The sequence below is a fragment of the Gallinula chloropus genome, assembly GCF_964237585.1.
Source record: "Gallinula chloropus genome assembly, chromosome: 5".
Lineage (NCBI taxonomy): Eukaryota > Metazoa > Chordata > Aves > Gruiformes > Rallidae > Gallinula > Gallinula chloropus.
The window spans coordinates 49,326,596-49,338,613 of record NC_140090.1 but is presented as its reverse complement, the minus strand read 5'-3'; the positions used below and the strand labels follow the sequence as shown (position 1 = coordinate 49,338,613).

Genomic DNA, 12,018 nt, shown 5'->3' with positions numbered 1-12,018 from the left:
TCTGTTCTGCAGCCTCCCCTCCTTGTTTCAACTTAATCCCTTTCTCTCCATGCCTCTCCCGCAGGATCACAGAGAGAATGACATTAGCAATCGTGTTTAATTGCACCCAGTTGCTCCATCCGCCCGTGGTCCTGCACCTTCTGCAGCAGTGGCGGGCACGGCTCTCGGGCTAAATCTGCCATCCCCAAGTTTTCTTAACTGTCGGGAAAGAGCAAGAGGGTTTTGCTTCCCTACACAGACATTTTGCCCGAAGTTGCTGGCAGTCTGTGGGAGAAAGCAGGACCTTTACAAGCATTTGCCTGAAGCAGGATGCCCAAAGAATATATCAATGTTTTATAAAGCTAAACTGATATGTTGTGGGTTTTCTTTTTCTGTTAAGCTGCTTTTTCTTAACTATTAACTTGCCAGTTAATTCATCTCAAGCTAGTTGAAATGTTTGCCACATTTCAAGTCAGACAATAAAATCAAGTTTGCTCCTTTACCCCCAGTTTCGGTTCCTGGTTTACCTGTGCAGGATGTCAGTGTAGTCTGAAGATGTCCCAGGATGTTTTTCAAATAGTTTTTAGGGGATTTTTAGTTTAGTAAGAGCATTTCCAGTACTGCTTTTACCCAGTACACGTACGGACCCTGCATGTCTAACCCTCAGGGAGAACAACCAGCAGCAGTGACAGTGAATCGCTCCCCAATGTCCCCAAGCTGGGACATTGCTTCACAACCCCAAAGATCTCTGCTCCTTTGGCACTGTGTAAAGGAAGGCCGCTCTCCAGCCTGTTGTCCAGGAAAATCACATTTTCTTTGCTTTTTTTTCAGTTAGGTCCAACACAGTAGGAAAAAAGGTTTTGTGTGAGCACCCTGATCACTTCTTTGGTGTTATTTCTTGGTATCATCAAGGCTGTATGTTCATGGATCTGGTGATGTTCTACCAGGCACTGCGTCTGTGATTGCACCCAAGAGAGCGACCTGCTGATCATCATACTGATGGCCAGCACACCACCATCAAGGCTATCCAAAGTACACAGGAGCATCCTTCTCTCGTCAGAAGGATCCATCTTTCAGGACAACTTCTCAGTCCTGTAGCCATGCATTGCCTAAAGCCAATCCAACAACACTCATTTTTTCCTAGAGGTCTTAGACCTTCTCTAGACATACTTCTAAGGTCCTCTTCAAAACCTGCCCCCATTATCTAGTGAACCTCATCAATCCAAAGCTGACAGTCCCTCTCAGCCTTTTTTCCCACAAGTTTTTCCATTGCTTTGGCAAAAATCTCAATTGCCAGTAAGGGCCATATCTGAGAAGTGGCCTAAATTACATAGCTCTCAGAGAAGAAATCAGATTTTCCTTCAGTCAGTGCACCTCTCCTTGTTAGCTCGAAAGGAGCCAGCAGGGTTAACCATAGACACTTGTTTGTGGGCTTTTTTTAAGAAAACAGGCCTCCTCCAGCTCTTAAACCCTTGTGGAAAGAAGCAATCAAAGCTGCTTCTTAGCTCTTACTCCATGGGGTTTTGGGAAAGAACTCAATTTTCAGCCTGTCCCTAGGACATTGCTTCAGGGAGCAGCTGGACCTCGATCCCACTGTTTAAATCTGTGACAAAAGCTGTCCTGAAAAGCTTCTCCTACTTCTCAGCTTTTCCAAAGATGCATTGTCTTACATCACAGCTCTTGAGAATGACATGCAGATCTCTGTGCCATAATTCATCTCAAGCCCTTGTGTTGGTGAGCAATCATAAAGCTGATACCAATGTTTGCACTTTTATCTTCTTGGGTGGACAGGAGATAAATCTATAGTGTCCCTTCTTGGCTGGAGAGGGCATTGAGAGGACGTATGTTTCCATGGCTCAGACAGCAAAGGGCTGCAGAACCTCAGAACTGTGGAGAATTTGCACATACCAGCATTAGTATCACATAATGTCAGAGTGGCAACTCCTCCAATCTCTTTTCCCCAAATCATATTTCTTCTAAGAAAAAGAAAATGCTCTATGTTTAAGATGTTGGGTATACTCAGCCTTTTTATATTGTCAGATGAACACAAAAGGCGACCCATTTCCCAGAGCAGGACTCCTTTCCTTTAAAGCTTCATCCAAGCTGAGCTCAAAGAACCATGCCTGCACTGCTAGGTGCGGCATCTAGAGTGGACATCTGCAGAGGAGCCCCGGGGAGCTCCACAGATGCTTGCACCCAGTGCAGTCCACTTAGGTACTGTCTATCACTGCTGAGAGGCTTTCACAAGATGCTCTGGCTCGTGCCTCCCTGAGTGCCACACCAAGTGCATCTCTTACACTTCGGTAGCTATTATCTTGTACATACAGCTCCAACGCTTCTGCTCCTAGAGAAAGAGCTCACATGGGGTGGGCTGAAGGGAGCAGAGGGATGGGACCCAGCCCATGGGACTGTGGAAGAGGGTGAGTGTGGAGGACCCCAAGAGGGAGGACCCAAAGGGTGAAGGCTCTTCAACCCAACAATGTAAACAGATCCAGATAACTCAAATTAGGTTGCGGTATTGAGTACAGAGTGGAATATCTCATGACTCTGTGTAAGTCCACAAGGCTTTCACTGAGTATTTTTTTTTCTTTTTTTCAAAATGCATTGGGTATTCAAGAATTTTAACTTTCCCCAAGATGTTTTCAGCGGCAGGAAAATGCTGATGCATTTAGAGCTGAATTTGGAGCTTTTGGTGATCAAATAGTCTTTTCCCAAGGCTTCTAGCAGCATTCAACATCCAATAAGTCTCTTGGACTGCAGGTCAGCCTCTGGCTGGGACTTCTCTACTAGCTTCACATGGGAAACAACTAAAAAATACAGCCAAGTGTTTCCTGTAGAGCACTCTCATGGCAAGTGCAGTCCCCTCTAGCCTGCACTGGCTCCCTGGGCTACAGCTTAAACCAATAATTTTCTCTAGTTAAGACACTGATTATTTTGCTCTAGAGAGCTCTGCTGGTCTGGGTTTGTATGGTTTGGGGGTTTATTTGTTGGGGTTTTTTACTATGGCATTGACTGCATGAGCATCTCATTGTAAGGAAGTTTTAGAAGAAGAAGAAAAAAAAATATGTAGCTATGGTAGTTTTTAAATGGCACTATTTTCAAACAAGAATCACGTAATCCCGAGGTTGGAAAAGACCTTTGAGATCAAGTCCAACCGTACCTGTCCTCTACTAAACCATGAGTACTGTGAGCACCTGGTCTGCCCAGCTTTTAAATACATCCAGGGTCAGTGACTCAGCCTGTGAAGCATACTTGGCCTTCATCCTGGGAAGATGGGTTTCTCTGGTAGGCTCCCTATGCCGAACAATATTTGTCAAAGCAATGGGAATTGGCAGGACCCATCTCACAACTTCAAATTCATGATCCTGGAGCCGTAAATTGGAAAACTTGGGCTTTGGAGAGGCTCCGGGGCTCTTCCACATCTTTTCTGATGACCTTACTTACATCTTGAACCAAAGAGTCTAGGGGCCTGCATCATTGGAGTAGAAGAGGGAGGCTGTGGGAAGTCTGTCTGGGATTCAGCAAAAAGTTGTTGAAGGCAGAACTTCTTGTGCTTGCTGCCGGATGTTTCTAAAGGATTGTGGTTGTGGGATGAAGAGGAAATGTCTGTGTTTGTATGACTGTCCCCTCATAAATCCCTCTCTTCTTTCTTCAGGTTGCATCTCCAACAGACACAAGCAATTTTGACAGCTTCCCGGAGGACAGTGATGAACCACCCCCTGATGACAACTCAGGATGGGACATAGATTTTTAATGTATTTCTCTTACCTGCTTCTGCCTTGCTGAAGACAGCTTCCTGGGACATGGCTGCCAGCGAAACCGAAAGAACTGGGGAGGATTAGTGCTCGGGGTCACCATGATGCCTTGATTGATGCTGCTACAGTAACTACAGTGGCATTAGGACTTATTGCTTAGATGACAATAGTGCTCTTCATGTTTTACGTTCAAACTTAAAATAGAAGTTGACATGGTGGTCCTGACGCAAAGCCTTTCACCAGTAAAGAAATATGTTTTCTATCACTGCGATGATCTTGCTACGCTCTAATTATAAAAGTCAAGAGATAACGTAGTGTAAGATGCACTTAATTCTAGCTGCAAGGTACTGGCTTTATCGGTAGGTTCAATAGTAATTTATTAAGTGCTGTAGCTAAATACAGTGCAGGATTTGGGCTACTCCCACCCACCAAACTCTGTAGGTCTTCTACTGTGGGCCAGTGTAGGAGTGAAGGAGGACCACAGCGATACTGGTCAAAGAGTTCATGTCAAAGCAGTGGTAAAACTTGTCCTTTTTCTTTCTGAGCAGTATTCTTGACGAGACTGAATGTTACCTTTCCTCTTTCTTTTGGAGAATTATTTTTAGCCTGGTAAAACAAAAGCACAACTGCTTTCGATCCTGTTAAGGCAGATATGGGTCGCTTCTTTCATACAGCCGAGAACATACTGCAACATGATGTTTGGGTTGGATTTGGCAGGATTTTTTTTAACTTTCCCTTGGTACAAACACATAACTGCATTTTTTAAAAAATCATAAAATTAATCCCTTTTACCTATAAAATAGTGCTTAAATAACAGTCCTCTAATAAAACAACAACCACCCACTGGTTAATTAGCTATTAGGCATAAAAATAAGCTTAGTTTTTACCTTTCTGGAGCCCAAAGGGAAAACGTAAGACCCGTAATGTACTTTATAGGTGCTATGTACATCCTTCATCTCCAAATATAAATTGAGTCAACCACCATTTCAGAAATATGTAGCAAGAGGCATCATTCTCCATCGCGCTTCTAGATGATTTTCTGTCTCCGTGTCTGCATCTCTTCCATGTTTAGTACAAAGTTGATTAAAGTAAAAGGTGGCTCAGGGCCAGTTTGTCGGCTCTGTCCGTAATACTGCCCGCAAAAAATGTCCTCCCAATGCTTCACCAAACAAAGGAGAGCCAGTAGAATTAAATGGAAAAGCCGATATTGGGTGTGTTCATTCAAGGTGTCCATGTTGCCAGTGTCCCAAGGACCCCAGGGACTGCATTTAAGGCACGGGGGTGGCTCTCACCAAGCAGGCTCGTATGAAAAAAAAAAAGCTGGGGGGAACAATATTACGTGTTTTTTCCCTCACTTCCCCTGCTTTTCCTTTGCTGGGATATGGTCTCTTCTGGTTTGTAGGACAGAACAGAGGAATCCTGTCCTGTCTGACTGCTTTTTGGCATTTGCATGGGACTAAAAGTTGGTCAGCTTTCGGTCTTGGTTAATAGAGCCCACCCCCAAAATTTAGCAGATGCTGTTTCACCTCAGAGCTGTTGGATATGCTGAAAATCACTAGGCTCCTTTTTTGATGAAAAGTCATTTACATTTACTTGACTTTTGACTGCATAGAATGCGGAAAATAAATGTTTTGACATTAAAAAATTGTTTTCCTAATGCTAGGTCTCAACTCCTTCCCTAATGAAAGGAACTTCATACTAAAAAGATAATTCCTCCCCTCCTTTGACAGCACCGACAATGCTGCTGTTTGCCAGCAAACTAGGGAGCTCAGTCTTCGCGACCCCTTCAAAACCCATCTGTGTCGCCGAATTCCCTTTCTCATCTTCCCAAAGGGTGAGGCGATGCCATCAGCATGGTAACTTTAGGTTATTTCCGCTGCTCATCAATCATGAAAACTTTGTTCGCCTTGAAAAACCATAGGGAAAAGCTGGCAGCTACTTCTCCTGGGAATTTCTCCTCTGAGGGAAAAATAGTGGCTCGCTTTTCAGCCTGCCTCTGAGGGATGGAGGATGCTGAAAGCCAACACTGAATATGAGGGCTAAAATAATCACTAGGCATCACACCAAACAGCCTGCTGCCCATAAGCCGAGCTCATTACTCGCTTCCCTCCCATCCCATTTTTCACGTGACAAATGCGGTGACGCTGGGTGCGACAGCTCATTGCGTTGGGTGACTTTCTGTAGAAGAATGTAGAGAGGGGTTTGTCCCAAAGTGCTGGTGTTCAGTCCCTGAGATGCAGTTGTCAGTCAAGGGGTTGCCAGGAGGATGGAGCAGCGCAACAATTTTGGGGGGGTGGCCACCCACAAACATTACAGGAAGAAGGTTTTGAAGTGGGATGGTGAGTTATTTTTCTTTTTTCCTGGCTTTTTTTCCTTGTGCCAAGCACAGGAATTAACCCCTGTGGTGTGCAGCGTGCCGAGTAGAAGTTTCTTTTGACATCAACCACCTCGCTCGACTTCCACCACTTTCCCTAAGCATACTTCAAACAACGTACTTAGCATATATATATGATAAACGCCTTCATTTATAAGTAATATATTTGAGTTGCATTTTATATATATATATATATATATTCACAGCAGCGGATTGCCTCTGTGTTTCCACTTACCGTCCTTTCTTCTTCGTCTCCTTTTTTTCATGTACGGGACAATGGTTTAATTACACAGAGGGAGTTGGCTCCCATAATTAAAACAAGTGTATTGAGAACGGTGTCATTAAGACACGGACAATCCGTAGCTTCTCACCGCGCTGCATTATCCGTAGCAAACTCTTATTTAACAACAGGACCACAAGCGAGTATTGATGTAAATAGGTATTTTCGTGTTGATATTTTGTGGTACACATATAACTTTTTTCTTTTAGAGTCCCATGGCGTTATTACTTCATTTTTCTTATTTGTAATGTAATGTTTTTAGCTCCAGGTAGACTTGAATTAATGTCATAATTGTCAGTATTATTAAACTTTATGTCAACTGTACTGTTAACTCATCTGTCCCCATAGTTTTAGAACATGACTAGCTATCTGGCATTGTTGCAAGTGCCTTAAATCCATGGCATCCTATTAAAAAAAAAAAAAAAGAAAAAAATTTACAAATTTGGTGTTATGCTGCATGACAAAGACAAACACACCTCAAAATGTCGTCCTTTCTTAGCTTGCTGCGTTTTACAGTTCTTTCTGCTACCAATTTCTAAGCCTTTATTATATAATATTGATGAACTACAGAAATGATGAAGTTGTTCTCTTATTTCTGTTCAATGTACCAGAGCTGTGTATCTGTTAATGAGATACAGAGTCATTTCTGTGAAATGTATAAATGTTATGTGCGGGTCAAATTAATATATGACATCCTATCAGTCCGTAGACAGGTATTCCTGTTTTGCTAAGCTGTGCAGATTCAACCCATTGTGCCGTCCAGCACCAACCTCCCATCTTACATGAACCCTGTTAGAAATCTCCCACCTGGAAAAAAAAAACCAACATAAACCAAACCAACAAACAACGAGCAACTCGGTGTGCAACCCAACTTGTGGTTCTTTTTTGAGCTGAAACCTCGATGTGAAGGCATAGCTTTGTTTGCACCACTCAACAAAACAGGATCTGTGCTTTTCCATCCCCTCACCCTCCCTGCTCTGACTCCTTCTATATGCAACCCACCACGGAGGCAAGCCCTGGGAAGCTGGAAGCTCCTTGTTCTCCGTAGCTCCCCAGCCACGTAAACCAGGCGTAACACTGAGACTTGGGATGTTTTAGGGCTTTACTGTCTCAAGCAAGAGAACTCTCGTTTGGAGTTGCCCATCATCCTGGGTCCCAGCTTACGCTGTTTTTACACTGGTCCTTTATTTTGTACTCTTTACTTTCTCCAGTTTTCTTCTTACATGAAGGAGGTTTTGTTTGTCGGAAAAATGTCGGTCATCTGCCCGCCAGTCGTCGGCCGGTTGCACTCTTTTTGATGTAGATTTGAGAACTTTCATTTTCTTTTCCCATAAACTTTAACAGCTTTTGTTTTGCTCTGTATTTCCCCTGCAGCTGTAATTGCCGAGTGCCTGTTGTATACTTTATAGAGTTGAAATAAAAATAATTACTTTTGAATGGTGTGTCGACATCTTCCACCACAGAACCCAAGTTCGGGGAGAGAGCTTGTGTATCACAATTAGATGGGATTTCTTTATTCTCATGCATAATGATAACACAGTAAGAGATAACTGATCTTGACTGCTGCCAGTGTAAGCAAGTCCAGGGCGTGCAGCAAGGAAGAGTGTGACTGCACATGCCACCCATGTCAAAATGAAAACGCGATGGTAGTGTCCCTTACGGTTAACGCTGAGAGGTGGTGACATGGAGGCGCAGCAGAGCCATGGGGTGTCATGTATGCGGGATGATGCCCACATTTTTGCAGTATTTGGGGTGTTGAGCTCAATTTAAATTGGTCCCCATCAAACGACTTGGCCACCATGTGACACATCTCCGTGAGGTCAAGGTTGAGGGTGTCCCACAGCATGAAGTGGACAGGGAGAGGGATAAAAACTGGGGGAGGTGATAAAGGAAGCATGAAAACGTCCTTCCAGGAGCGAAATAAATGCAGTAACTCCCTAAGCAGGAGCCAGAAGACATTGCAAAATGACACTGTGGGATGCAGCAGTCTCAGATACAAGTTAATAACGCAATAAAGAGCCCAGGGTGACGTGGCCCTCACCTGAAACTCCAAGGGGAATACAGGGATTTCGGGGTGAGGTGTGGCCCTCGTTCACTCAGGCTAAAAATAGCAAGGCCCTGTTCTCCTGACTGTGTGTGGGGATGCCTGCTGGCCACTGACTCAGCATCACCCCCTCCGCCAGCACCTGTGTTAGGTGCGTGACAAAACTTTCCCAGCCAATTATTAGCCCAGCTTGAGCCTCTCGGGCCTGAAACACCTGATAGCAGCGCGGGGGCTCGTATTAAGGATTTGTGGGGGCTGGGGCCGGGGGTGGCGGGGGCAGGTTTTCTGCCTGTACTATCATCCTAACCCCACTTCTAAAAGCGAGTCTGAGAGTGTGCAGCAGTCAGCATGGGAAAACACGTAAATTAATTAACTGGGGGGCTTGCTGCCGCACTTGCACAACGAGCGAATTAATTGGGGCTTTGCCACCGCGCTTGCACAGCGCGGAGGGGCGGAGGGGGGGGGGAGGCGGGGGCGGCGATGCGCCGAGGTGGCCGCCAGGGGGCGCCGTAGTGCTGGCCGCGCCGCGCCGCTCGGGGGGGCATCGGGGCGCCGGGGCGGGGGGGGTAAGGGGGGGGCTGACCACTTTGATCTCCCTGCATCAAAGGGCCGCTCCCCCCCCCCACCCAGTGTTGCCGCTTCCCCATCCCGACGGACGCGCAGCCCGGGCTGGGGTCAGCCGAGTGCGCGGCAGGAGCGGGCGGGGGACGACGGGCGGACACCGACGGGGCTGAGGGACGAGACTCAGCCCAACCCTCGTGTACCGTCCCCACACAAACACAGCCCGGGTTGGGGGTTGCGGAGAGGCCCCCTCCCTTCCTGCAAAGCTGCGCTGGCGCCAGGAAAGGCGCGGGGGGAGAGGGGGGGCGCAGACATATAGGAGACCAAAGGACCGACTCTGCCAGGGGCGTGGGGGGAGGATCTCAGTACCCCACCGCGGCTCCAAGCCCAACCGGGGGGTTGGAGGAGTTGAATGGGGTGATCCCCCCACTCCTTTCCTCGCTCCCCGCCCCAACCCCGGTCGGGAAAGGCGGCGCGCCCGGCTGGAGACAGCGGCGACGTCGGGGCGTGCGGAGCATCTGGTCGGGGACCGGGCGGCGAAGGGGGGGGAATGCCGGGGTGGGGGCGCGTCTGCCGTCGCCGTTGCGAAACCCCCTCCTGGGCGGTCGGCCAATGACAGAGCCCTCGGGGCGGGGTGGGGTGGTTTGGGGGGGCTCATCGGCACAACCCCCCGGGGGCCCTTTGAAATCCCATCCGTTTTGCCCTCCTCCCCGAGGGGGCGGGCGCAGGAGGCAGCCCCTGGGGGTATAAAGGCAGCGGCTGGCAGGGCAGGTAGCTGCTGCACGGAGGCCGGGGGAGCTGATACGTACACGGAAGGGACACGACCGGGGACGAGGGGCCGGGAGGGGACCATACGAGGATGCGGGGACTAGTGACGCTACTGGCGGCGCTGAGCTGCGCGGCCCCGGCGGGGCGGGCGGCGGCGCCCGGAGGCGCCCTCAGCTCCAACGCCATCAAGGGACCCCCCCCGGGGGGGGCGACCGAAGCCAGCGCCGCCCCCGCGGCCCCCTTCGACGGCAGCAACAAGCCGCCGCCAGCCGCCACCCGGCAGGTAGGAACGGGGATGCTCCAGGGATGGAGGACGGAGGGGGAAGCGGAGGGAGAGGGGGGGGCGAGAGCTCACGGGGGATGGAGAACGCGGGGAGACAGCCCGGGGATGGAGTGGGACACACACCGGGAATGAAGAGCTGGCGGCCCCGCTGACCTCCCCTCCCGCCTCCTCTCTGCTCCCTCCCCCAGCCTTTCCCCTGCTCTGAGGACGAAGACTGCGGTCCCGAGGAGTTTTGCGGGGGCGCGGCCCGGGCCGGGGGCGCCCCGCTCTGCCTCGCCTGCCGGAGACGCCGCAAACGCTGCTTGCGCGACGCCATGTGCTGCCCCGGCACGACCTGCAGCAACGGTGAGGGGCGGCTGGGATGGGGAGGGGGATGGAGAAAGGGACGACGACACCCTGAGGCTCCCCGCGGAAGGGGTGTCAGGGTCCCACCCGTGGCTGACAGCCGTTCTGCTGCATCCCTCAGGGCTCTGCACCCCCACGGAGCCTCCCCACGGAGCCACCGAGCTGGACGAGGTTGGCGCTGAGGTTCTGCCCCGACGGACGCCGGCTCCCGCCTGGCTCCCCACTACCAAAGGTAAGGGGATCGCTCGTGCCCCCTCCCACCCCTATCCCTTGCTTCTCCTGGGATGCCCACCCTGCCCTTCTGTCCCCCGTGCCCACCTTTACCCCATCATTCCCAGTGGGAGCATCCTGGGCTGAGCACACACCACACTGTCCCCACACAGGTGAGGAGGGGGACTTCTGCCTGCGCTCATCGGACTGCGCGGCCGGGCTGTGCTGCGCCCGTCACTTCTGGTCCAAAATCTGCAAGCCGGTGCTGCGGGAAGGGCAAGTGTGTACTCGGCACCGTCGGAAAGGCACCCACGGCTTGGAAATCTTCCAGCGGTGCCAGTGTGCCGAGGGGCTGTCGTGCCGCCTCCAGCGAGAGCACGGTGCCTCCGACACGTCCCGCCTGCACACCTGCCAGCGGCACTGAGCATCGCCGGACGGACAAGGAGAGAACGGGACAGACTCCGGCCGCGCCGGAGTGGAAGGTTGTTTCTCAAAGGAACTACTTTTAAGCGACTAATTGCAGTACGTTACTGTGTTGTGAATACTCGAGCTGGCACTTAGCTGTACATAACGCTGGGACTTCTTAATGACTTTTTTTTTTCCCTGAGGGTGCTGCCTTGTGCTCTTCAAGCTGTGACTGTGACTTTATACACACTGGTTTTTTAAATCGGGGTCAAAGGGATGCGACCGTCCATTCGCAAGTGAATAAACTGTTCTTTAAAATCAGCCTGAGATGCCTGCGCCGTCCCTGCCTGTGTGTGGTCCCTCCCTGCCCCACGGGAGGGGAGCTGGGGTGGAAATGCTCAAAGTTGGGGGGGAAGGGGTGGCTCATCACCAGCACCCCAGAAGAAAGGCATTTTGGTTATCACTAGGAATTAAGGTGTGCCACAGTAGCCAGAGGATACAAGGCCAAGGATGGGCACAGTGGCAGGGCGTGGGGAAGGGCAAGCAGGGGCAAAACACCCTCCTGCCTGATTTTTTCCCATGGGAGGGGCTGTGCTGACCTGTGGCGTGGCAGACCACGGGATGGGTGCTGAGGAGCATGGTGATCTCAACCACTCCACCAGTGCAATCTTTGCTCTATGCACAATAAAGACTTATTTTTCACTTCACCTTGCAGCCTCTTAACTGTGTGAGTTTGCTCCCTTTATATCGGCCTGAAGGGAGGGAAAGCTGCAAGCATGGATGGGTTGGGGTTTCTTTCCCCTGTTTTTTTTAGCTTCTAGTCCTGTCCAAAAAAGGGTTGTAGATGTGCATGAAGAGCACATGAGCAGAGGCCATGTCATGCAGCATGTCTTGGGCACCTGTCTTGGTACAGCCTGGCAGGATGCAGCTGCTTCCCCAAACTAGAGGGCAATGATGCTCCTTAAACCACCAAATGCACCGGGGGGGGGTGGGGGGGGTGGGGGGGGGGGTTGG

At 50.0% G+C, this 12,018-nt stretch overlaps 2 protein-coding genes across 6 annotated transcripts in view; both read left to right on the top strand.

Moving 5' to 3' along the window:
- Positions 1-5,515, top strand: part of PRKG1 (protein kinase cGMP-dependent 1) — a gene marked incomplete at its 5' end in the record, with an annotated part of 496,883 nt that extends 491,368 nt beyond the window's left edge. For all 5 annotated transcript variants that reach the window (XM_084264379.1, XM_084264378.1, XM_084264382.1 and 2 more), the window contains one exon: positions 3,635-5,515. In XM_084264379.1, coding sequence (XP_084120505.1) covers positions 3,635-3,733 — 99 coding nt within the window. In that variant the 3' untranslated portion in view covers positions 3,734-5,515. The remainder of the gene's footprint in view (positions 1-3,634) is intronic.
- A 4,337-nt stretch (positions 5,516-9,852) lies between these two features.
- DKK1 (dickkopf WNT signaling pathway inhibitor 1) lies at positions 9,853-11,023 on the top strand (the record flags this gene model as incomplete). Its single annotated transcript, XM_084265467.1, has 4 exons — positions 9,853-10,044; positions 10,233-10,389; positions 10,511-10,621; positions 10,773-11,023. The coding sequence occupies 4 exons, from the start codon at positions 9,853-9,855 to the stop codon at positions 11,021-11,023; spliced, it is 711 nt and encodes a 236-aa protein (XP_084121593.1).
- Between the last annotated feature and the right edge of the window lie 995 nt (positions 11,024-12,018).